Genomic DNA, 26,915 nt, shown 5'->3' with positions numbered 1-26,915 from the left:
GCTATGATGTTATGACCATTACAGAGACTTGGATGGCTCAGGGGCAGGAAAGGATACTTAGAATGCCAGGCTTTAGATGCTTCAGAAAGGACAGGGAGGGAGGTAAAAGAGGTGGGGGTGTGGCACTGCTGATCAGAGAGAGTGTCATGGCTGCAGAAAAGGAAGAAGTCATGGAGGGATTGTCTACTGAGTCTCTGTGGGTGGAAGTTAGAAATAGGAAGGAATCAATAACTCTACTAGGTGTTTTTTATTGACTACCCAATAGTAACAGGGACATCAAGGAGCAGATAGGGAGACAGATTCTGGAAAGGTGCAATAATAACAGGGTTGTCATGGTGGGAGATTTTAATTTCCCCAAAATTGATTGGCATCTCCCTAGAGCAAGGGGCTTAGATGACGTGGAGTTTATTAGGTGTGTTCAGGAAGGTTTCCTGACACAATATGTAGACAAGCCTACAAGAGGAGAGGCTGTACTTGATCTGGTATTGGGAAATGAACCTGGTCAGGTGTCAGATCTCTCAGTGGGAGAGCATTTTGGAGATAGTGATCACAATTCTATCTCCTTTACCATTGCATTGGAGAAGGATAGGAACAGACAAGTTAGGGAAACGTTTAATTGGAGTAAGGGGAAATATGAGGCTATCAGACAGGAACTTGGAAGCATAAATTGGAAAAGATGTTCTCAGGGAAATGTACGGCAGAAATGTGGCAAATGTTCAGGGGATATTTGCGTGGCATTCTGCATAGGTACGTTCCAATGAGACAGGGAAAGGATGGTTGAGTACAGGAACCGTGGTGTACAAAGGCTGTTGAAAATCTAGTCAAGAAGAAAAGAAAAGCTTATGAAAGGTTCAAGAAACTAGGTAATGTTAGAGATCTAAAAGATTATAAGGCAAGCAGAAAGGATCTTAAGAATGAAATTAGGAGAGCCAGAAGGGGCCATGAGAAGTCCTTGGTGGACAGGATTAAGGAAAACCCCAAGGCGTTCTACAAGTATGTGAAGAGCAAGAGGATAAGACATGAGAGAATAGGACCAATCAAGTGTGACAGTGGAAAAGTGGGTAGGGAACCAGAGGGGATAGTGGAGGTACTTAATGAATACTTTGCTTCAGTATACATTATGTAAAAGGACCTTGGTGATTGTATGGATGACTTACAGCAGACTGAAAAGTTTCAGCATATAGACATTAAGAAAGGGGATGTGTTGGAGCTTTTGGAAAGCATCAAGTTGGATGAGTCACTGGGACCGGATGAGATGTACTCCAGTCTACTGTGGGAAGCGAAGGAGGAGATTGTTGAGCCTCTGGCAATGATCTTTGCATCATCAATGGGGTCGGGAGAGGTTCCGGAGGATTGGAGGGTTGCAGATGTTGTTCCCTTATTCAAGAAAGGGAGTAGAGATAGCCCAGGAAATTATAGATCAGTGAGGCTTACTTCAGTGGTTGGTAAGTTGATGGAAAAGATCCTGAGAGGCAGGATTTATGAATATTTGGAGAGGTATAATATGATTAGGAGTAGTCAGCATGGCTTTGTCAAAGGCAGGTTGTGCTTACAAGCCTGATTGAATTTTTTGAGGATGTGACTAAACATTAATGAAGGTAGTGTAGTAGATGTAGTGTATATGGATTTCAGCAAGGCATTTGAAAAGGTACCCCATGCAAGGCTTATTGAGAAAGTAAGGAGGCATGGGATCCAAGGCGACCTTGCTTTGTGGATCCAGAATTAGCTTGCTCACAGAAGGTAAAGAGTGGTTGTAGAAGGGTCATATTTTGCATGGAGGTTGGTGACCAGTGGTGTGCCTCAGGGATCTGTTCTGGGACCCCTACTCTTCATGATTTTTATAAATGACCTGGATGAGGAAATGGAGGGATGCTGATGACACAAAGGTTGGAGGTGTTGTGGATAGTGTGGAGGGCTGTCAGAGGTTACAGCAGGACATTGATAGGATGCAAAACTATGCTGAGAAGTGGCAGATGGAGTTCAACCCAGATAAGTGTGAGGTGGTTCATTTTGGTAGGTTGAATATGATGGCAGAATATAATATTAATGGTAAGACTCTTGGCAGTATGGAGGATCAGAGGGATCTTGGGGTCCAAGTCTATAGGACACTCAAAGCTGCTACACAGGCTGACTCTGTGGTTAAGAAGGCAGATGGTGTATTGGCCTTTATCAACTGTGGGACTGAGTTTAAGAGCCAAGAGATAATGTTACAGCGATACAGGACCCTGGTCAGACCCCACTTGGAGTACTGTGCTCAGTTCTGGTGACCTCACTGCAGTGAGGATGTGGAAACTATAGAAGGCGTGAAGAGGAGATTTACAAGGATGTTGCCTGGATTGGGGAGCATGCCTTATGAGAATAGGTTCAGTGAACTTGGGCTTTTCTCCTTGGAGCGGTGGAGGATGAGAGGTGACCTGATAGAGGTGTATAAGATGATGAGAGACATTGATCATGTGGATAGTCAGAGGCTTTTTCCCAGGGCTGAAAAGGCTAGCAGGAGAGGGCACAGTTTTAAGGCGCTTGGAAGCAGGTACAGAGGAGATGTCAGGGGTAAGTTTTTTTACGCAGAGAGTGGTGAGTGCGTGGAATGACGGTGGTGGAGGTGGATACGATAGGGTCTTTTAAGAGACTCCTGGACAGGTACATGGAGCTTAGGAAAATAGAGGGCTATGGGTAACCCTAGGTAATTTCTAAAGTAAGTACATGTTTGGCACAGCTTTGTGGGCCGAAGGGCCTGTATTGTGCTGTAGGTTTTCTATGTTTCATAAATCTCAGAATTTTGATAACATCTCCGAGAGCATTGGGACCCAGTGCCCCCCTCCAAAAGCAGCGACTCAAACCAGCGGCCCTTTCAAGGACAGTGACATGAACCAGCGGCCCCTCCGACAGCAGCGACTCAGAACCAGCGGCCCCTCCGACAGCAGCAACTCAAACCCATCGGCCTCTCCAGCGGCCTCTCCGAGGGCAGAGACACAAACCAGCGGCCCCTCTGAAGGAAGCGACTCGAACCCATCGGCCCCTCCATCAGCCTCTCCGAGAACCACTCGCTCTACTCCGCATTTGCCTCCGCTTTTCAAACCGGAAAGGTGCAGACTTCAAAGTGCCAGGCTGAAAGTGAGGGCCCCTCCCGCCTCTGGCAGCCAATTCAGTGTCAATCATCCTCACAGCATCCAACAGCCACTAATGCCAACCTAAAGTGAGGAACAAGTAAACAGCCACTGTAGTGTAGAGGTTAGCATGGCACGATTACAGCCCAGGGTGTTCCAGAGTTCAGAGTTCAAATCCGGCACCTTCTGTAAGGAGTTTGTACACTCTCCCCATGAGTGACGTGGAATCTTCCAGCAGTTGTGGTTCCTCCCACAGTCCACAGGTGTACCTGTTAGCAGGTGATTGTAACTTGTCCTATGTGTTAGACAGGTGGGTTGCTGGGCTGTGGGGCTCTTTGGACTAGGAGGGCCTATTCCATATAAATAAATAACCCCAAGCACAACGACTTAAAGTGCCCAGGTAGAACGAACTGTTGTCGCCACGAAATGTCCACTCTGCTTTTCTTTCCCCAGATGCTGCCTGACCTGCTGAGCAATTCCACCGTTTTCTGACTTAATTTCCAAATACCAGTATCTGCAGGAATCTTTTTTAATTTCAACCTTAGGTGGCAGTCCTCATCAATAGCAGCCCCCCCCCCCCGCCCCAACAGACCATTCGCCAGCACACAGGCTCCCACGTTTGGGTTCAGAACATAAGAAATAGGAGCAGGAGTAGGTCATTTGGCCCGTCGAGCCTGCTCCGCCATTCTGTTAGACCGTGGCTGATCTGGCCATGGACTCAACATGATCTGTTCATGGGCTCATGAGATGGCAGGAAGGCAAAGAGTTCTGCTTCACACGTCACAGCTGAGTAAGGATGGATGGTGAAACAGGGGCAGCAGTGGAAGGCGCAGAGATGTCTCTGCTCTTCCTGGCTAGATAATGATGCTATAACTCAGAGGCTGACCGGCAGACTATTTCCATAACAGCAGCAAATGGGTGCTTTGTCAGCCTGTGCTCGCACGCAGACTGGACTGGAATTATCACAGAGCCTTGCCCATGGTCAGAGTCACCTGCAGGAAGCACCACACGAGTGCAGGCAGGGCTTCCTCGACACTTTACAAACCACAAACACTTCCTTTAACAGGACGTCCGGTACCCTAGGCTTGCCTGATCGGCAGACCCCTGACCTGCAGCACAGTGCTCCCCGGGGGAGAGGGGGTTCACGGCTAGCAGGGGAGTGCAGAAGGATCATGGGGGGGTGGTTGGTGGCAAGGGAGAACAAAGAACTGCAGCATTAGCTCACATCCCCTCTCCCTAATCCATTGCCCCCACCCAGATGAAGCCCCCACACGCTGCCTCCCTGACCGAGTGCCCCCACATAGCATGGATAAAAATACCTGGGACAGGGTCCAGGGCCTGGTCTGAAATTACCTCAGCGAATGAACAGTCTGCTTCTTCCTGAAGACACACCAATACCACCATGATAAGAGTGTAAAGAAAAAGTAAAGCTTTATCATTGCCAAGGGTTTGTGCATAGGTATGTCACACACTGACAGCGTACAATTTCCCTTACAAATCTGACCCATATTCCCACCTTGCCCATTTTTGACAGTGGTCTTTTCCTTACTGATAAGAGGCAAGAGATAAGCTCCAATCCACCGGGACGGTGAAAGGGATGACGAAGAGGAACAGTAGTCCTTGATGAGCAGACAACAGACAGTTATACTGACGTGAACCTTACTGATATTCAGACAAATAATATGTGCCATCACTCTTAGCATCAGTTAAGACTACACACAGTGGCCACTTTATTACATAGAGAAGTACCTAATAAAGTGGGCACTGAGTGTGTGTTCATGGTCTTCTGCTGCCGTAGCCTGTCTACTTCAAGGTGTTGTGTGTTCAGAGATGCTATTCTGCACACCACTGTTGAAACACGTTATTTCAGTTACTGTCACCTTCCTGTCAGCTTGAATCAGTCTGGCCATTCTCTCATTAACGAGCCCGAAGAACTTCTGCTCACTGCATTTTTTTTGCTGTTTTCGCACCGTTCCTCTGAACTCTGGAGACTGCTGTGCGTGAACATCCCAGGAGTTTCTGGGATATTCAAAACTACCCCGCCTGGCACCAATTATCATTCTACGGCTAAAGTCATTTAGATCACATTTCTTCCCCATTCTGATGTTTGATCTGAACAACAACTAAACCTCTTGACCACGTCTGCATGCTTTTATGAGTTGCTGGCACGCGATTGGCCAGTGAGAGATTTGTATTAATGAGCAGGTGTACAGGTGTAGCTAGTAAAGTGGAATCATTCTTGGAATCTTGGAATCACCTGAAGTGCTCTGTGTTCTGACTCCAGTGCCACCTCTTGTTATCGTGAGCTGAGAGCCCAGTCAGCACAAATGTTCTGGATTGTAATCAGGGGAACGTCCAGGCGAATGGGGTGGAGAGGGGTAATAAATCAGCCATGATGGATGGGCTGGGTGCCTGAATTCTGCCTCTAAGTCTTATGGTCTTATTCAGAGTTGGCTAGGCCCCTGAACCTCAACCTTGGCATGTTCAGTAGCACATCCAGTTTTCACCCCATCATTCCTATCTGTCATTGGCCATGATTTGAGTGCATATCCCTTGGTGACAGGTTGCTGTATTTTCCGAAGTGAAGAAATCAGGCAGAGCAAATGAAATCATCGCAGCAGTGAAGTGAGGATCCTGTGAATTAACTCATGCCTTAACTACCTACCTGTGGCTGAAAGATCTTGTGACGGCAGAGTGTCCCTGGGCTAAAAGAGTTGCAAGTTTCACTATCTGTCATCTTATTTCTGGGGGCTCAAGTCTTCAGACTCCTCAATGCTGCCAAATTTTTATTGATCCCATTGGTGAGTTCCGTGCGTCAATTGGAGCATCCCAATTAATAAAGCTCTGAATGAGCCATTAATGTGTTGGAATTCATCACTATCATGGGGGACCGCAAGAACTGAGTCTGAGTGCAATGTGAAGCAGCTTTCTAATTTCCCTCGTTTTGTATTTACATATCTCATCTCTCCCTCAACGAAACCCACAGCTACAGACCTTAAATCTATCTCTATGGTCTAATTGGCTCCTTGAATTCATCTCCTGTTCTAAGTAGGGCCCAGCTATGTTGCTTAAGATTAAACCTATTAACTGAACACAAAAGCATTTGCGAGTCTAGTTTAGTATCTTTTAATATGATCTGTTTTTTTAATAAGCAGTTAATGATCTCAGCAGACTAGCAACTTAACCTTAATAAGAATATGTACGCTCTCTCCCTTTTTCTGGCAGCCAGTGCACAGAACCGACAGCAAACAGAGAGTCTCATAGCCACAGTCCTGGATGGTAATTGATGCAGTGGTTCAACTAACGAGTGGGGGCAGTATGGGATGTAAACAGGGCTTGTAACAAACAGTATATGGTGGAGCAAGAAAGTATTTAATCATATGTGCATCCTGTCAGACAGGCTACACAGTCAGAGAGCTGTAGACCTCAGCCCACCATGTCTATGCAAGTCTACTGACCATCCATACTAATTCCATTTGCCCATTAGGTCCAAATTCTTCTTAAGTGCCTGTTTAATTATCTCTTCAACATAGTGATTGTGTCTGACTCTACTACCTCCTCTTGAAGTGAATTCTAGATATCAGCTACTCTCCGTGTAATAAAAACTTTCCCCACACACCCCCTTTAAATCTCCTTCATCTCCCCTTAAACCTATAGCCTCCTATTTTTGATATCCCAACAAGGGGAAAATATTCTATCTATCTAGTTTAAACCTCTAATAATTTTATACATGCCTATCAGGTCATTCCTCAGGGAAAAACAAGCCCAGCCTGTCCAATGTTTCACAATAACTGAAGCCCTCCAATCTAGGCCACATCCTGAGGAATCTCCTCTGCACTCTCTCCAGTGGAACCATGTCATCCATACAGTGTGGTGACCAGAACTTCACGCAGTCTAACCAGTGCCTTGTAAAGTTGCAAAATAATGTAACTTTTACGTTCTATACCTCAGTCTAGGAACACAAGAATGCCATGAGCCTTCTTCACCACCGTATAAACTTGCTGACGCTTTCAGCAAAATGTGGATCTGAACCTCAAGGTCCCTCCATTCGTCAGCATTCCTCAGCACCCCACCATTTCCTGTACACAGGTCTGCCGCAGCTTACAAACACTTGACCTGTGTATAGTTCGTAGATACGAGGGAGTATTTGAAAGACTGCCAGGGTGATTTGTTGACTGCTGGGTGGCTGCAGGCATTTTCTGCTGCATGGAAATCGATTGCGGTTGTGGTTCAGACTTGAAGATAGTTCAAGTTACAAGCAGTTCACACGGATGGAACACTGGCATAACCTGAGGAGGATATGTACTGTATTGTATTGTACTGAACCTGTACTGTATGCGCTTCTTTGACTTCATAAACTACATCACAGCACACCAATCAAAATGAAATTCCATCAGCCAGCACGCCCAGCACGCTACCCAATGCTACAGCTGATCTACGCCCTCCTCTATCCTTTAACACCCTCAAGATGTTCCTTCCTTGCGACCTAAAACCACCAATTTTCACATTGTAAGCAAACTTACTGATCATATCACCAAGTCATTCACATCAATTACAAGCACAAAAGTACTAGCACTCCCTGTGTTACACCGCTTGTTACGGAATTCCAGTCAGAAAAACACAACCACCCACAATCACCCTCTGTCTCTCATCACTAAACCTATCGTGGGTCCAATTTGCCAACAAACTTTGCATTCCTTGCTCCCTGGCTCCTGACAACCAAGCGAGATTTTGTCAAAAGGCCTTGCTGAAGTTCAAGTAAACCATAATTTTCCCGGTTACATCCTCAAAAACATCTAACACATTTGTGAGACATGATCTCCTCTGCACAAAGCTTGCTGACTCCTCCTGAGGAGTCTGTCTTTCCAAGCCCCACTATTCAGGACATTTACAAAGACAGGTGCGTAAAAAGGGCCGAAGGATCACTGGGGACCCAAGCTACCCAAACCTCAAATTGTTCCAGCTGCTACCATCCGGGAAATGGTTCCGCAGCATAAAAGACAGGACCAACAGCCTCCGAGACAGCTTCTTCCACCAGGCCAGCAGACCGATTAATTTAATGCTGATACAAATGTATTTCTATGTTATACTGACTGTCCTGTTGTACATACTATTTATTATAAAGTACCATAAATTGCACATTACACATTTAGACGGAGATGTAACATGAAGATTTTTACTCCTCATGTATGTGAAGGATGTAAGAAATAAAGTCAATTCAATTCAATTCCTGTCCCTCAGCGTCTTCTCCAACAACCTCCCCTCCTGTGATGTGAGGCTCCTGGTCATCATATCCCTTTTGAACCAGGAAACGTTAATTCTCCTCCACTTGTTTGCTACCTCACCTGTGACTAACAAACATTATTTATTTAGAAAGTTCAGGATCTCATGTTTTGAAAAATTTCCTCAGTCTACCATTCAACAAATTATGCAGGCACATGCCAAGTCTCTGTTGTTGTACAAGAGGCAAAGAGTACTAGAGCAAGTCATGATGAACCTTACGACTCGTTGGTCTGGTAATAACTGAAGTACTCTGTCCAATTCTGGGTACTACACTTCAGAAACAATGTTAATGGCTATGGAGAGAGTGTAGAAGAGGTTTACCAAAATAATTCCAGGGATGAGGAAGTGTGACGGGGATATACTGGAGAAGCTAGAGTTGTTTTCCTTCAAACGAAGGAGCTTGTTATGGGATCTGATAGGGGGATATCTACAATAGGGATCTGATAGGGGCAGCATAGCAGTTAGTGCAAACACTTTAGTCATAGTCATAGTCATACTTTATTGATCCTGGGGGAAATTGGTTTTCGTTACAGTCGCACCATAAATAATCAATAGTAATAGAACCATAAATAGTTAAATAATAATATGTAAATTATGCCAGTAACTTATGAAATAAGTCCAGGACCAGCCTATTGGCTCAGGGTGTCTGACCCTCCAAGGGAGGAGTTGTAAAGTTTGATGGCCACAGGCAGGAATGACTTCCTATGATGCTCCGACGTAACTTGATGAAGAAGTCCATGAGCACAGTAAAAGTTCAAAGTCTCTCAAATGTCCCACGTCTCACGCAGACGAGAGAAAGACAGTGACAGTGATCACTGACTGGGTTTCGACTCCTGACTCTGTCCACAAGGAACCCGGGTGTACACTCTGGGACCATGTGGGTTTCCTCCGACTGTTCCGGTTTGCTCCCACATTTCGAAGACGTTACAGTTAGGGTTAGGAAGCAGTGGGCTGTTATGTTGGCACCAGAAGCGTGGCAACATTTGTGGGCTGCCCCAGCGCAGTCCTCAACAATTTGACCTGACGCAAGTGATGTCTGTTTTGATGTACATGCATGTGACAAATAAATAGCGAGAGGAGAGAGAGCAGCGCGCCGCCCGTACGCAGCCCTCCAGTGAAAAATGATATCGTATCTGTTAAATAGGGGCCGTGGACAGTTCTGATTTGATGGAGAGGGACGTGAAAGCACAGAGGAACATCTGGAGAAATTTCTGAAACGCTTGTTCGCTGCTGTCGTTACTGCATGGTCGGGAATCTTTCCGAGGGTAGGCCTCAAAATCCCCGGCTTTGCCTGCTTTTGGTGACCAAGGTTGAGGTCGAATCGTTCGGACAGAGATGGTGCTCAGCACTCAGTGTTGGAGAGCTGATCAGAGCTCGAAGCTTTCGGATGACTCAGAGTCGGACTGTGGTCGGCATGGCAGGGAGAGTTTTTCTTCCTTCTCCCGTCTGCATGAGATGTGGGACATTTGAGAGACTTTGAACTTTTACTGTGCTCATGGACTTCTTCATCAAGTTATGGTATTGTTGCACTGTTGTAACTATATGTTATAATTATGTGGTTTTGTCAGTTTTTTTCAGTCTTGGTCTGTCCTGTGTTTCTGTGATATCACACCGGAGGAAATATAGTATCATTTCTTAATGCATGCATTACTAAATGACAATAAAAGAGGACTGCATGTCTTCATAATCTGAAAAAACTAATCTTTGAATTAGAAGGACATGGAGCAGATGGAGAAGCTGTTACCTTTGGCAAAGGGATCAAGAATTAAGAGACATCTATAGAACAAAAATTAAATAAGGAAGTGTTTTTTTTCAGGGAATGGTTACTGTTTGGCATGCACAGCCAGCAAACATGGTGGCGAGAGCCTCAGATGGAGCATGGAGAAAGGGATAATAATTTGGAAGGAACTATTCTGCAGGGCTCTGGGGAGAGGAACTGAAGAGGTGCAAGTGGGATTGCCCTCACGTACTGCTAGTTTGGAGATGATGTGCCAAATGGCCGTTTTCTGTCCTGTCACCAGTCAATCATTCTAAATATGAAAAAGTAACGCAGTACTGTATTTCACTTAACCAGGAATAGTCAAAAGTAAAGAATATTGTTCTTTTGTCTTCAAGCATTTTGACTCCAGTCTCATGAAATATAACCTGCATCTTCTAGTTTTATGATAAACTGTTTAGACTTTCAGTCAATGCCCTTGAGTTGTATTCCAATTTAATTATTCTTGTTCATAGCACAGCTCCATTAATGAATATTTTCATGAAGATTAAGAAAGCTTTACCACCGCTGTTCAATGCTTATTTGTCTGTACTGTAAAAGCTCTCTTATCAAAACTTTGGAAAATTGCAATGACTTTATCCCCAAATTCCATTTCTCCGTTTACGATGGGCTTTCCTTCATTATGTGCACGATTTGCCTTTTTTTCGTTTTATTAGATATTAGAATGCACGGGCTCATAATATCAATGCCCTTGAATGCTGTTCTTATCCGATTGTTAATACAGTATTACAATAAGGGAATTTTGGATCACCTGTGTTAAAGTGTGCAGCACTATCGGGCTGAGAATTGAGAAACAATTTTTTAATGCTACAAGCTATTCCCAGCCTCTCTCTCGCTCTAACAGGAATGAATAAATAGAAGGGACGTTGGACAAGCCTTTTCCAAATATCCTTACAATCATTTTTCTACTCATCATGATCATTTCAGAGGTGACCCTTTCAGTTAATATAATGAACATTGTGAGAGCTGGATAATGCAGAACATGAAAAATGTTAACCTTCAAAAATATCTATTAGCCAGTGCTCAACAACCGTGCGATTCCCAGCACGACAGCTTACTGATGATCTCTTTCCCTTGCTAAATATTTCCGGAAGCTTGCTCTGAACACTTTGGCAAATCACCTCTAATTGTCTTCGACATCTTCATTCCTTGACCAGCGTAGGCTGTGGGCACTTCTAAACAAATAACCATCATAAAGCTGGGAAGCTTATGTACTTGCCTTCAAATTATTCAGTCTGCTGTGGTTGATGGCTCGTTCTCTCTTCTTTATTACCTCAGGAGCGCTGGAACATGGAGACACCATTCTGCTGCTCAATCATTCAGTGGACCTTGAGGAAATCCCCCCTTGATTCCATTTCCCAGGCCTTGCACCACTTCTTTCCATATCTCACTTTCTCTCCTACTTTTTAGCCCAGATTCGGAATCATTAAGTGATCAGAATCAGGCTTATTATCACGAACACACAGCATGTCATGGGATTTGTTGTTTCGCGACAGCAGTACGGTGTAATATACGTACTATAACTTACAATAGGTAAATTGAACTTAAAATATAAAGACATAGTGCAAAGAGAGAACAAAAACTAGTGAGCTAGTTTTCACCGTCCATTCAGAAATCTGATGGCGGAGGGGAAGAAGCTGTTTCTGAAATGTTGAGTGTGTGCCTTCAGGCTCCTGTACTGCATCTGGTATGGCAGTAACGAGAAGGGGGCATGTCTGGTTTGACTGGGATTCTTACTGAAGGATGTCTCCTTTTTAAGGCATCGCCTGTTGAAGATGTGCTCAATGCTGGGGAAGCTGGTGTCCATGATGGAGGTGGCTGAGTTTACAATCCTCTGCAGCTTTTTCCCCGATCCCGTGCAGTGGATCCAGTTAGAATGCTCTTGTAAAAATTTGCTACAGTCTTTGCTAATTGTTACAAAAGAACCTCAATGTGAAAAAAAAACTCCACGTTAACAGGAGGCCCCCATATCTTTGCCTCTCAGCTCTGTAGAAGTGAATCAATATCTGTTCCTTTCAATTCTTCAAACAGCAATAGCTTAAAAAGTCTGCCGCATACTTTACTGCAAAACTGAATTGCACTGGCAATGGACATTGTATATTTCACTTGAAAAGAATCCAAATTTCCAATGCAAAAGACACCAGGGAAATAAATGTTATACGTTGATGTTCTAGACAATTGTTTCTTCTTTTTTATCCAAGTCCAATGAAAAGATATCACTTCCTACCCACGACGTTATTTTTCCCTTTGATTTCAAGTAGCACCACTTTCTCACTCTCTTACCTAAGTTGCCTGCAGAGAACATACTTTCTTCTTTCATGCCAAACCCTTTATTCACTCAAAAAAAAACTCTATTCCCCTGAAATTCTGGAGATTGTCCAAGACTTGAATGCAGCCCTGATGTATGGATTTTCTTCAGTTGCCAATTTTGGGCAGTTGCTAGCGTCTGCACTATGCTGGATGAGCACGCACTGCCTCATATCGAGAGCCCGTTAAAGCAGGAAGAACGGTTTGCGAGCAAGCCAGGTCTCACACCCTTGTAGTCGCAAAATCACGGATACTTACCCAATGGGTGCTCCCCGCTCTTGTGGGGTAACTGTGTCTGCCTTCTTGGGGTTTGGAATAGTAAGATTTACAGGAAGACCTTGATTTTGATCCACTATTTTAGAATGCTATCATATCTCTCCTATCAAACAAAAGATACGGAAGCCTGAGTGTATGTACCACCAGTTTCTATCTCACTCTTGAAAGGGCCTCCTGCATAATAAGATGGACTCTAAGCCTCACAATCTGCCTAGCTCAAATCGTTTACCTGCACTGCACTTTACACTTTTACACTTTATTCTGCATTGTTATTGTTTCACCTTATTCCAGCTCAGTGCACTGTGTACTGATTTGATCAGGATGAATAGTATGCAGGACAAGATTTTTTCACTGTATCTTGGTACACGTGACAATAATAAGCCAACGCCAATATCAGGACCACTTCCCTCCACAGAAATTAGATTTGGGCGCTCTTTAATCAGCCATGCAGTCTTGGACCTCTCTAATGATAGTCCCAAATCTAGTTATATTGCAGCATTTCAGAACAGCACTGCCCTGTGACTTGGCACCATTGATCCCACTGTAGGCACTGCACGTGAAACTGCTCGAGACACTTCATCTGACTGCAAGAAGCATTCTGTCAACTCTTGAGTGAAATAATGGGGCCGTGAGGATGACAGCTTTCGACACACACAAGAATTAAATACTTAGCAACTCAGGCTGCATCCGTGGAGAGAGAAACAGAACTAACATTTCAGGCCAATGAATTTTTATCTGCTGGAAGATTACTAATCCTGAACATTAGCTTTGTTTCTCTCTTCACAGATGCTGCCTGAACACCTTCAGCACTTCCTACTTCTTTTTCAGGTTTCTACCATCCGCAGTTTTATGCTTTTTCCATGGCGTACAACTGACTATTGTTTGTGGGCTACCCTCATCCTGACAGAGTTTCCCTTTGTTCCAACTTCCCAATGCACTGAGGTGTCACCTGGGTGGAATTCTGCCAGCAGTAGGCGCTGTCCACTGAGGCGCCAGTGGGACACAGGCTCAACAAAACTAAACAGTTGAAGCTCGCCTGGTCTGACGAACCTCAGTTTCTGCTGTGACGTGCAGATGGTAGGGTCAGAATTTGGCATAAGCAACATGAACCCATGGACCTATTCTGCCTTGTATTAACAGTTCCAGTGGGCACATGGCCAAATGGTTAAGGCACTCGACTAGCGATCTGAAGGTCGTGAGTTCGAGCCCCAGCCGAGGCAACGTGTTGTGTCCTTGCGCAAGGCACTTAATCTCACATCGCTCTGCGACGACACTGGTGCCAAGCTGTATGGGTCCTAATGCCCTTCCCTTGGACAACATCGGTGTCGTGGAGAGGGGAGACTTGCAGCATGGGCAACTGCTGGTCTTCCATACAACCTTGCCCAGGCCTGCGCCCTGGAGAGTGAAGACTTTCCAGGCGCAGATCCATGGTCTCACAAGACTAACGGATGTCTTTAAAAAAAAAATAAATTTGGTATACTGTCATTACTCTCAAATCATTACACAGAGCACTGACCTAGAAAAAAGTAGACAATAACAATGTAGAATTAAGCTTAAATCTACTAGAAAAAGTAGTTTTAACTGATTCACCACTCTCCCAGCATACAGGGCCCAGGATCAGAGTATTGCATATAAGCACTGTAGATCATATTACACAGAGCATTCAGAAGATCAAGAATATATTAATTATTTTTATACATCTGCACTGTACATGATTCAGATATATGATTTTAATGTTTAGGTTTTTGGAGTTAACGACCACATCGTTAGATATGTGGGTCTTCACAATAGGTGAAATAGTTAACAACTGGCCTCCCTCACATGCAGGGCACCGCTGCCTCCTCCCACTCCTTTTTCCCTCACCACTGCCCCCTCCAACCTCACTACTACCTCCTGCAATATCATAAACAGAGAATGCAGAAACTAACTCCCCAACCACCCCACCCCGGCAGGCGAAGCAACATCTGTGAAAAGAGACAAACCCTTCGAAAGAAATGCGTTTTATTTTCAGATCTCAGCAATCGGCAGCTGCTTGATTTTCCATATTTCCTTTGAGTTTATCTGTTCATGAAACCCTAAAGCAATAGAATTGTACAGCCCATCCAACAGCAGAGTAATCCCACTTTTTTTCTTCCCTCATACGGTGTCCACAGGACAACATGTGACCCTGTTGTTTAGTGAAAGTGGGAGTTTGCACATGAAAGTGCAGCCAGTCCAGAGGATGTCTGCAAAGAGCTCAGGCAGGAGTTGATCTCTATCACAGCCCACAGAGGGAGCTCCTGCAGCTAACAAACATCTTCGCTCCGTTCCGACCATTGGGCTTGCTGCCACCCTCCTGTCCTTGCTGAACTTCTCCCGGTGACATCTCTCCAGCCCCCCTGTGCGTCTCCAGCACGGTCTGAAGACGGTCTTCATATAGACAGGCAGTCTGTCAGGGCAGTGAGCAATGGCCGAGTGGATGGCCCCCCCTCTCTCTGAAGCAAGTGCGAGGGAGAGAGTCACCCCCCCGAAACTGGAAAAGCAGCTGATGCTAACCTCAGCCCACAGGGAGGTGAGATAACTCAGAACCTCAAAGGAAAGGCAGACATTTGGTCTGTTGTCCTCTGCTGACAGGATCATCCGATCAATGCCTCTCCCTCCTCCTCGGAATTTCAATTAATAAAAATTATATCGAATTCCCAGTTGAATTTTACTATTTAAATCTCCTTCCATAGCCCCTTTGAGGAATCAGTTCCAGATCAGGCCACAGCAAACTGCTGTATGCAGTGGCTTTGAAATTTCAACAGGAAAGAGAAACGACGTAAGGAAGGCGGTATTGGCGGGGGGGGGAGGGTGAGGGGCAAGAGAAGAGAAAAGGGTGGGTGAGGAGACGAGGAGGAGAGAGAGAGGAAGAAGGGGAGGGATAAGGGGGAGAGGGAGAGACGGGCAGAGAGAGAAAGTGTTAGTTAGAAAGAAGCAGGAAAGGAGGAAGGTGGGGCAATCGAGGAGGGAAAAGGGATGAAGAATTGGGGAGGGGAAGAGGAGTGAGGAGGATAATGACAGATTGGTAGAGTAAAGGAAATGGAGAAGTGGAAACAGAGAACAGCATTAGGCAACAACATTCAAATCTTGCAAGGTCTTTCACTTCTTCCCCTGTTGAAGGGAAATTACATTTTTGGCACAATATTGGGAACTGGTTTTCTTGAGGGGCTCCTCTCTGGGCAGGTGGGTTGTGATACTTGTGGTACCAACAGGCTAACAGAGCGCTGTCTCCTGCAGTGAGCCTGGGGCTGAGGAGACAGGACCGGAGTGATCCCCGGTCCACTGGCACTGCCCGTACCCTGCCGCACACGGCGACGGTGGTCAGAGAGACTCTGTGTGCCGAATCGCTGGCACGCTTTGTGAAAAAGGCACCCGCCTTCAACCTTTGTCTGGACACCTGCAGGCCTTTGCTGTCACACTTCTTATAATAATGCAGGAGGCCATTCATCCATCAGTTCCATACTCTCTCCTAGGAGAATGACCCATTACTCCCATTCCCTCTTCCCTGTTTCCCCACCGACTTTCCTTTAATTCATACAATTATCGATCTACACCAGGGGTAAGTTACAGCAGACAAATCATTGACTGTACCACCATGTCTTTGGAATGTGGGGGGAAACTGCAGCACCCAGGGGAATGTGCAAACTCCACACAGACAGTCAGGATCAAACCCAAGTTTCGGGAGCTCTGAGACAGCAAGTACTTTTTGTGCATTAAAGAATGGCTGTAATGCAAAGTTCATTCTACAAAGAAAAGTACAGCACAGAAACAGGCCATTCAGCCCATCTAGTCCATGCTGAACCATTTAAACTGGCTAGTCCCATTGACCTACGCAGGGGCCGTAGTCCTCCATATCACTCCCATCCATGTACCTATCCGAACTTTGGTTAAAGGTTGACACAGTAGAGTCACTCCCTCAAGGTGCTGGTGAGCCAGGTTCAATCCTGACCCCTGGGGCTGTCTGTGTGGACATTCTCCCCATGGCCATGTGGATTTCAATGGGCTGCTCCAGTTTCTTCCTACTTCCCAAAGGCACGGGGACTGGTAGGATAACTAGCCGCTGTAGATGGGTCGTTAGTGTGTAGGATAGGGATAAAATCTGGCGTAATTAATGTGGAAAGAATGCAAAAGTGGGATTAGTGTAACTGGATGGTCGATGGTTTGTATGGGAAGAAGGGTCTGTTTCCATGTTGTGTCTCACCTTGGCTCTCTACCACCAATTAAAAGTAAACACAAAAATAAGATTATCTTTATTTGTCACAGGTACATCAAAACGTACAGTGAAATGAATGGCGGCACAGTAGCGCAGTGGTCAGCACAACACTTTACAGTACCAGCGACCCGGGTTCAATTCCCGCCATTGCCTGTAAGGAGTTTGTACCTTCGCCCCGTGACCACGCCGGTTTCCTCCGGGTGCTCTGGTTTCCTCCCACAGTTCAAGGATGTACCAGTTGGTAGGTTAGTTGGTCGTTGTAAACTGCCCCATGATTAGGCTAGGATTAAATCCGGGGGTTGCTGGGTGGTGTGGCTTGAAGGGCCGAAAGAGCCTATTGTATCTCAATAGATAAATAATCAATAAATAAAATGCATCGTTTCCGTCGCATCATGTCAGCGAGGATTGTGCTGCAGGTGTCCACACTTCTGGCAGCAACGTAGCACGCCCACAACTCACTAACTCTAACCATACGTCTTTGGAATGTGGGAGGACAATGGAGACCCGGGAGAAACCCAAGCAGAAAGGGGGAGAACGTAGGAAGTCCTTACAAATAGTGGCGGGAATTGAACCCCAAACCCTGAACCCTGATCTTGCTGCTGGCAGTGTAAAGCGAGGCGCTAACCACTGGGCCACTGTGCCTCTCTCCTCTGTTTTTAAACAGAGGAAAGAGGAGGTAAAACGTTCCCACTCAGAGGGTGGTGGGTGTTCAGAATTCACAGCTCAATGAGGCGGTGGGGGCAGATTCGCACAGCAACGTGAAATGTACTTGGAGAGTCACATGCGGCAGAGTTGTGGTGAAAAGTGAGATAAGGCAAGGTTTCTTTTTTTCCATCGGTACTGACGCGATCGGCTAAATAGTTTCCTTCTACACTGTAAATTTTTAATGTATCATAAACTTTAAATGGAATACTAATCACTGGTGAATTATCCATCCATGCCCTTAACTTTGTACACTGATGAAATTTTAATTTCAATAAAGACCAAAACAAATATCTAAAAATAAACACTGATTTTATCTGTCAGAATTATTTACAACAAGAATTCTGATAATGCCTAAAACGATTCCACTAATGTTGATCAGCAAATTCCCAGAGTAGCACAGGGCAAGTTCGCCGGCAAAATGTCCATTGATTATCCTCCTTCGTTTCAGAAATTCTACTTTTCTTGGAGATTTTCATCGCTTGTGGCACGTTCCCCTTCTCTATTCTTCATTCACTTCTTTTTCATTCAAGTTCACCGTGGACAGGTCTCTGATGTTCACGGTTCTGCTGGTGGATCCTCAATCCGAAACATTGTCCAGATTCTTCTTCCACAGAAGCTGTCCCATCTGCCCAGCTGAGATCTTCCAGCATTTTCTATATTTATTCCAGATCTCCAGCATCAGCAGTGTGTTTTTTTTTGATTTTCATTTACTTACATCTTTCTGTATTTTCCCTATGTTTGGTCCATTCATAAGACGTAGGAGCAAAAGTGGGTTGCTCGGCTTGTCAAGCCTGCTCTGCCATTCAATCACGAGTTAAAGTTCAAACGTTCAAAGTACATACACGTCACCATATACAACCCTGAGATTCATTTTCTTGTGGGCATCCATAGTAAATATAAGAAACACAATAGAATCTATGAAAGACCAACCACCAACAGGACTGACGACAACCAACGTGCAAAAAAACCCCCAAATTGTGCAAATACAAAACCAAAAAAAAAAAATTCCTGTGGTGCACCTGGGCTGACGAAAATTGTGGAGGAGATATTGCTGACTTGGGTCTGCTGGTGAGGAAATCAAGGATCCAATTGCACAGGAGGTACTGAGACCTAGGCCTTGAAGCTTACTGATTAATTTTGAGGGGCTGATAGTATTGAATGGCAAACTATTGTCAATGAAGAGCATCCTGATATACATATCTTCACTGTGCAGAGTTCCAGGGTTGAGTGAAGAGCCAAAGAATTGTCTTCTGCTGTTAACCTGCTGCGTCTTTCTCAACCCCATTCTCCTGTTTCTCCCCGTAGCCATTGATACCCTTATTAATCAAGAGCATAACAACCTTCGATTTAAATATATCCAATAACTTGGGCCCCACAGCTGTGTGCGGCAATGAATTCCATGGATTCATGACCCTCTGTCTAAAGAAATTCCTCCTCATCTCTGTCCTAAAGAACCGGCTGGTGGCGTAGTGGCATCAGCGCCAGTACTTCGGAGTGAAGGCTCCCGAGTTCGAATCCAGCCGGCTCCCTTGCACGCTTTCCATCCATGTTGGGTTGAGCGTCGAGCTAGCAACTCAGCCTCGTAGAAATAAGAAAGCCTGCTAAAAAAAAACGCCGTCATGACAGCGTCCCGAAGACTCCACTTGGAGTTAAGGGCTTCCTTTTTCTTCTTCTTCTCTGTCCTAAAGGGATATCTATTCTGAGGCTATGCTCTCTGATCCAAGACTCTCCCACTATTGGAAACATCTGCAAACATCTGCTCCATGTCCACTCTATCTAGACCTTTCAGTATTCGATAGGTTTCAATGAGATCTCCCATCATTCTCTAAACCCCAGTGAGTACAGGCCCAGAGCCATCTCATGTTGCATTAACTCTTTCATTCCCAGGATAATTCTTGTAAACCTTCTCTGGACTCTCTCCAATGTTGGCACATTCCTTCTTAGATATTGGGCCCAAAACTGCTCACAATACTCCAAATGACCAATGCCTCTAAGGTCCAAGTTGCCACTAGAGGGCTTTACATCGCCGGGAGCTCACACCATTGTGTTGTTTTTTTTTCAGCACCAACAAGAAGGAACTTTTATTTACAAAATTGGAGCATTACAGAACGTTTGCTTGTCAGATCATCACAGCTGAGTACACCAGAGTCCTTTTTCCTCATTGCAGTCTTGCTCCATTCGTAATTAAGTCCAACCTGACAAAGCCGATGTCCTTGGCGTACTGTCGAAAGCATTGCCGGCACATGTTCAGACCATACTTCCGGATCAATCCGTGACGGTTCGCGCACACGCGGCAGGAGCGGGAGCCCTGTCCGAATTTTGGGGGGTGAGACCAGTAGAGCTGCTGGTGGCCCATGTCGGCGCTGTGGTGGATCCAAAGGAGAGAGTGTAGGCCGTGCACGCGTTGTATCAGGAAAGTTAATTGGACAAGGTGATAACATTCACAAACTTCAGGGCTCCCAAAGCACATCACAGTCAATGGCCCACTTCTAATGTGTAGTTGTTGCTGTATCAAATGAAGCGTGCAGCCAGTTTTCTCACAGCATGGTCCCACAAATAATACTGACTATATAAATCAGTTTCAGTGATAACCCTTCAAAGTTCAAAGTCAAATTTATTATCAGTACATACATGTCACCACAAACAACCCTGAGATTCTTTTTCTGCAGGCACACTCAGCAAATCTATAGAACAGTAACTGTAAACATCAAGAACTGTTAACTGTAAACAGACAGTGAAAATGCAGATATAAATAAATAGCAATAAATAATGAACATGAAATAACAAGATAAAAGAGTCCTTAAATGAGTGTTCCTATCCCCTTTTGATCTGATGGTTGAGGGGCGGTAACTGTTCTTGAACCTGGTGGTGTGAGTCCTGAGGCTCCTGTACCTTCTACCTGATGGCAGCAGCAAGAAAAGAGCATGGCCTGGGTGGTGAGGATCTTTGATGATGGATGCTGCTTTTCTACGGCAATGTTTCCTGTAGGTGTGCTCAATGGTTGGGAGGGTTTTACCCGTGATAGACTGGGCCGAATCCACTACCTTTGGTAGGATTTTCTGCTGAAAGGCATTGGTGTTTCCATACCAGGCTGTAATACAGCCAGTCAGCACACTTTCCACCACACCTCTATAGGAATTTTCCAAGGTTTTTGTTGACATGCCGAACCTCCGCAGACTCCTGAGCAAGTAGAGTCTCTGTCGTGCTTTCTACACAATAATATTTACATGATGGGTCCAGGACAGGCCCTCTGAGATAGTGACACTCAGGAATTTAAAGTTACTGACCCTCTCTGCCTCCGATCCTCTGATGATTACTGGCTCATGGACTTCTGGTTTCTCTCTCCTGAAGTCTACAATCAGTTCCTTGGTCTTATCAACCTTGGGTGAGAGGTTGTTGTTGTCACACCACTCAGCCAAGTTTTCAACCTCCCTCCTGTATGCTGATTCATAACCCCCTTTGATACAGCCCACACAGTGGTGTCGTCAGCAAACTTGTATATGGTGTTGGAGCTGTACTTAGCCTCATAGTCAAAGGTGTAAAGCGAATAGAGCAGGGGGCTAAGTACACGTCCCTGTGGTGCACTTGTGTAGATGGAGATTGGGGAGGAGTCGTTTTTGCCAATCTGAACTGACGGGGGTTGACAACTGAGAAAATCTGGGATCCAATTGCACAAGGGGGCATTGAAGACCAGCTCTTGGAGTTTACTGAATACCTGCCACAAGTGAGAAGAACTGAGAATTAAACATTGAGTAGGGCAGGAGACAGTAGTTGGGGCTCCAATTTAATCTAAAAATACCTCTTCTTCCTAGCTGTCCATCAGGATCGCGGATAACCTGTTTCCACTCCAGCTAATGAGGCCAATGCGGAAAACAGACTTTTCCCCAAGTGGAGCAGAAGGTGCCTGATAGGACGGGCAGGTGGGCACTTTGTGATGTGCTCCTGTTGTCACTTACAGTCCAGATGAGGGGTCTTGCCCCGTAACATTAGCTGTCCATTTCTCTCCACCGGTGCTGAGTTCCTCCAGCCCCTTGTTTGTTGGTCCAGATCCCAGCATCTGCAGTACCTCGTGTCACCTCTGTGTACCCATCTACACCAGGGGTTCTAAACCTTTATTATGCCATGGACGAATCCCATTAAGCAAGTGTTCTGTGAACCCCAGGTTGGGAATCCCTGGTCTACACTACTCCCATTTTATTCTCCCCACATCCTCGTCACTCCCCCCACCCCCACGTACTTTCATTCACAGGGCCGATTAAGCCACACAACCTGCTTGTCTTTGGGATGTGGAGAAAACTGGGGCACCTGAGGAAGCCCCTGCAGTCGAAGGGAGGACATTCGAACTCCACACTGATGGTGCCCCAAGTTGGGATTGAAACTGGGTCGCTGGACCAGTGGGGCAGCAGTTTTAGTTGTGCCCTGTATTGCCCTGCATGGCCTCGATATGTTCTATAACATAAGACCTTAAGACATAGCAGCCGAACTAGGCCATTTAGTCCATCAAGTCTGCTCTGCTAGTCCATCATGGCTAAGTTATTATCCCTCCCAAACTCATTCTCCTGCCTTCCCCATAACCTTTGATGTTCCTACTAATCAGGAACCTATCAAGCTCTGCTTTAAATATACCCAACAGCTTGGCCTTCACAGCCATCGGTGGCAATGAAATCCACAGATTCACCATCTTCTGGCTGAAGAAATTCCTCCTCATCGCTGTTCCAGAGGGATAGTCTATTCTGAGACTGTGCCCTCTGGTCCTAGATTCCTCCATTAGAGGAAACAACCTCCCTACATCCATTCCATCTAGGCCTTTCATCCCAGTGCTTTTTCTCCACTTAAGACAGGGAAAAGGTGACAGATTCCCAGTAGTCGGTAAGGATGTTGCATCTCTTCAGGAAGAATTTGACCACATCCTTACATCCTTCCACCTGGGGTAGAAGTAACTAGCTCGCTCCTAGCCACAACCTACAATGTGAAGTGGATCGGTTTAAACTGGAGACAATGCAGAGTCACTGGTAGCAAAAAGAAAACAACAAACAGTTAACTCTACCTGCACAGAGGTGACTGATCCAAATCGACACACCTGGTTATAGTTAATGGGCAGTGAATTTATACTGATTCAGAATGAAGATGATACGAACAAAGCGAAACCGCACCTTCATTGCAAAGTACTCTGAGTGGTCAGGACAGCTATGTCTCTTTAGTCGCAGAGGGGCAGGTACTTCATCAGAGACGCCCACTGCAACTTTGCCCTAGCCCAGACCTCATCAACAGGGACCTGCACCCTATGGTTCAGGCAAAGGAGATTGGAAGTACTTCCTACAGAAATCCCACCAACTTAACCTAAATGACAGGCTCCCTGGAAGAAATGATCCCTTATATGAAGTTTGGCAAGGATGAGTCTGAATCAAATTGCAAACATTAATTAAATTCGACTTAAATGTTCTTCCTTTTTCTTACAAAGGTTTATTAAAGAGGTAAAGTAATCTAACCATTAGCAAGAAGAACAACTTACACTAACGTTGGAAAATATCTCAGAGGAAGCAAAATTTAACAATGGGCCAGGAGAAGCTTTATCAGAGTCATGTTTTACTGAGTCTTAAAAAAGGAAACCTAAGACAGGTAGTCTGGGCTGCATTGCAAAACTGTGGACCATCCTGATTAACTGCAGTAGCCATATGCAAAAACACCTCTGGTCACAAGTCTATCCTGCAGTAACAACATCAGATCTTTCTGGACGGTCATCAGTCAGGTGAGGGACAGACTGTAGTTTGCCCAAAGCTTACTGGCTTTCCAATACAAGGAGAAATCCAGAAGGGAATGCTGCCAGCTGGCACGTTCCAGGCTGCAGGAGTACGTGCTGAGACACACTGTCAGGCTTGGCGCGGCTGAGAGCAGACAACGCGAATGCTTTGGGGGGGAAGGTCCGACCGGCACAAGTGGGTGGGTGGTGACACCAGAGACTGCAGATGCTAGAATCTGGAGCAAAGTATGTGTCCAGATGAATGGTCTCAACGCAAAAGTTCAAAGTAAATTTATTATCAAAGTCACCATGAGATTTATTTTCATGTGGGCATTCACGGTGGAATGAAGAAATACAACAGAATCGATGAAAAACTGCACGCGAAGACTGACAAGTAACGAATGTGCAAAAGAAGACAATCTGTGAAAATACAAGACAAATAAGAAATAAACAACCAACCAAACAAAAAAATAAAATGAATAACACTGCCAACATGAGCTCCAGAGTGGTTGAATATGAGTGCAATGGTTGTGTAGAGTGATCAGCTGTCCATTTCCCTACACTGATGATTCACTGACCACATAGGGTTTTCCACGGAGGGGCAGGCCCTGCCAACACATGAAGGACATTGGTGCTTTGTATATCAAATGTAGTAATTGATGGCACTATGAATGTACTTACTCGACAACTCAATGAGGATAAGGGAGGTCATGCGCTGTTTTGTGTCTTTTTTTTGCATACTTATTCAGGAATAAAGGCTCTTTCTGAAACATAACAATGAACGCACTCTGACACAAACATGTCGGCCTTTCAGTGTGAGATTTCACTGAAGCAATGCTACTGACTGGCACGCTCCAAGCGCAGCAGTCCGTCCCGAGGGATACACTGAGGTTTGGTGCAGCCACCGCGAAGGTTCTGTGGGTTAGGACCACATTCTGGGCTCCCGCAGCCACAGGACGCTGAAGGGCTACGTCTTGTGTAACAGACACTCAAACTCTTCATGGGTCCATTGTTTAAGAAGGAAACATGAATGAGATTAAAATGTTATAATCGAATATATTGAACTGATTGCACAATAGGAAGGGTTTTCACTCAGAGAGTGGCTGGTGCGCGGAATGCACTGCCTGAGTCAGTGGTGGAGGCAGATACACTAGTGAAGTTTAAGAGACTACTAGACAGGTATATGGAGGAATCTAAGGTGGGGGCTTATATGGGAGGCAGGGTTTGAGGGTCAGCACAACATTGTGGGCCGAAAGTCCTGTACTGTGCTGTACTATTCTATGTTCTATATGTTCTAAATACAGAGAGAGACGTGAACACGTGTAGTTACTGCGGGTATTTTGAATAAGACATATCTTCTGAATAAGCAGGCATACATAAACCCACTGGAACATATTCGCCTACAGACTTCACCTTTCCGTTTCACTGAAAATGTGTGCTAGGTACATATGCCGGATCACGTCCCCTTCAGAAAAAAAAAGAGCAAATTTGTTAAATAGCAAGTGTTTCCGTCCAAAATGTGCTGCAGTTGAGCTGATCCCGACTGAAACAGCCTAAACTTAACAATGCTAAACTATAGCCCAGCATTGAGAGACAGACATCACCCCTACAGCAAGGCAGGCAGATCGACGCAACGCACCCTGCATCACCTTGTCATGGAGGAGGGAGGGAGGAAAGGAATGTGTCATTAATGGGACATCTGCCCTTAGGAGTGGGGAGGAAGGGTTGCTCACGTGGGGGTGATTGCGACCATGTGCACTGTGAGGGGTGGTGGGTGATTTGAGACCCCATGCACAGACAACGCACAGGGGAGGGTAATAGGGCTGGGCGAGGGAGGAGTTAGCCAAAAGGACACCGAGGTCATTCTAAAAGCCTTTGCAGGAGGGGTCTTCCGTTGCCTCTCCTATGGGCATGAGACGCACACGTGTGCCCACACACATACACACCACTCAATCCACAACCTCCATCCACCACCGACCCCACATAGCAGCCCACTCCAAACGTGAAAAAGGTTGTTACAAGTTCTTCATTTAGGCTAAAACTGTCAGGAGTGGCAGAGTGGTCACCTGGAGAGGAAGGCGCCCCTCAGGCACAAACCACCTCCCTCACAGAGGCTACACAAAGTCTTAATGTGCTACGTTCAGAATAGTATACCCCTGTGTGTAGATCAATAGTTGATATTTTCATTATAACCTGTGCTGCTGCATCACCGCAAACCTGCCTCGTACACAGCTTACACGCATGTGTTCTGAACTGCTGGGCATGGTTTTCTGTACTTTAAACTCCAATTTGTATTGGAAATGATGGAAATGAGCATTGTATAAATACATCTGAGTCCAGGGGTGTCTTTGACACTGGCAATTTTCAGGTGCAATAATGATTATGAAGACATGTAGTCCTCTTTTATTGTCATTTAGTAATGCATGCATTAAGAAATGATACAATATTTCCTCCGGTGTGATATCACAAAACACAGGACAGACCAAGACTGAAAAAACTGACAAAACCACATAATTATAACATATAGTTACAACAGTGCAACAATACCATAACTTGATGAAGAAGTCCATGCGCACAGTAAAGTTCAAAGTTTCTCAAATGTCCCACATCTCACGCAGACGGGAGAAGGAAGAAAAACTCTCCCTGCCATGCCCGACCACGGTCCGACTCTGAGTCATCCGAAAACCTCGAGCCCTGACCAGCTCTCCGACACCGAGTACTGAGCACCACCTCTGCCCGAAAGACTCGACCTCCTTCTCGGTCGCCAAAAGCAGGCAAGGTCGGGGATTTTGAGGCCTACCCTCCGAAAGATTCCCGACCACACAGTAACGACAGCAGCGAACAGGCGTTTCAGAAATTTCTCCAGATGTTCCTCTGTGCTTTCACGTCCATTCTCCATCAAATCAGAATTGTCCACGGCCCCTATTTAACAGATACGATATCATTTTTCACCGGAGGGCTGCGCACACGCAGGAGCACTGCTATCTTCTTCTCCCGGTAATGTGGATCAGCACCAGAAGGGTTCAGTCTAATTTCCTCAATGAAGCCATTTCCATGACTTCCAACACAATTACAGTGCAGGTTTCATTGTTCTGCAAAGTCAGAGGAACAACAATGTTCTACGTTCTTCATTCGCTTACAAGTTAAAGGGCCTTCTGCTCCAGAACTGAGTGCAGAACCCCACCATATTACCTGTGGGAGCATTGAATTGCCGAACAGCTCACTCAGTGACTGCCACTCCAAAATGAGTCCTGGGCCACCAGGTTATTCAGCGCAGGTGATGGACCACCAGGCAGGAGGCACCCATGTCCAGTGTATCGGGTTGTCAGCCAGGGAGAATGTGGAGAGAGACGAGATGGTAGCTGGACTGATGTTTGCCCAATGTCTCCACAGGCTTAGGTTACGAAAGGTTTCAGTAACAGAAGTCTGTAATGTGGCCTTCCGCTGCTCCTGTGTGTCGCTTTGATCATTGTCCTCCATGGTGTC

At 45.5% G+C, this 26,915-nt stretch overlaps 2 protein-coding genes across 2 annotated transcripts in view; both read right to left on the bottom strand.

Annotated features, from left to right (window-relative positions):
- LOC140190736 (calcium-binding protein 1-like) overlaps positions 1-26,915 on the bottom strand; it is a 102,224-nt gene that overhangs the window by 49,501 nt on the left and 25,808 nt on the right. The window lies entirely within an intron of this gene.
- On the bottom strand, positions 19,777-20,070 carry LOC140190785 (small ribosomal subunit protein uS14-like). The gene has a single exon (XM_072247619.1). It carries the CDS (start codon positions 20,043-20,045, stop codon positions 19,848-19,850), a length of 198 nt encoding a protein of 65 aa, XP_072103720.1. The 5' UTR covers positions 20,046-20,070; the 3' UTR covers positions 19,777-19,847.

This window comes from Mobula birostris, chromosome 31, assembly GCF_030028105.1.
Source record: "Mobula birostris isolate sMobBir1 chromosome 31, sMobBir1.hap1, whole genome shotgun sequence".
In the NCBI taxonomy this organism is placed as follows: Eukaryota; Metazoa; Chordata; class Chondrichthyes; order Myliobatiformes; family Myliobatidae; genus Mobula; species Mobula birostris.
The sequence above is the reverse complement of the archived record's forward strand: the minus strand, read 5'-3'. Positions and strand labels throughout refer to the sequence as shown.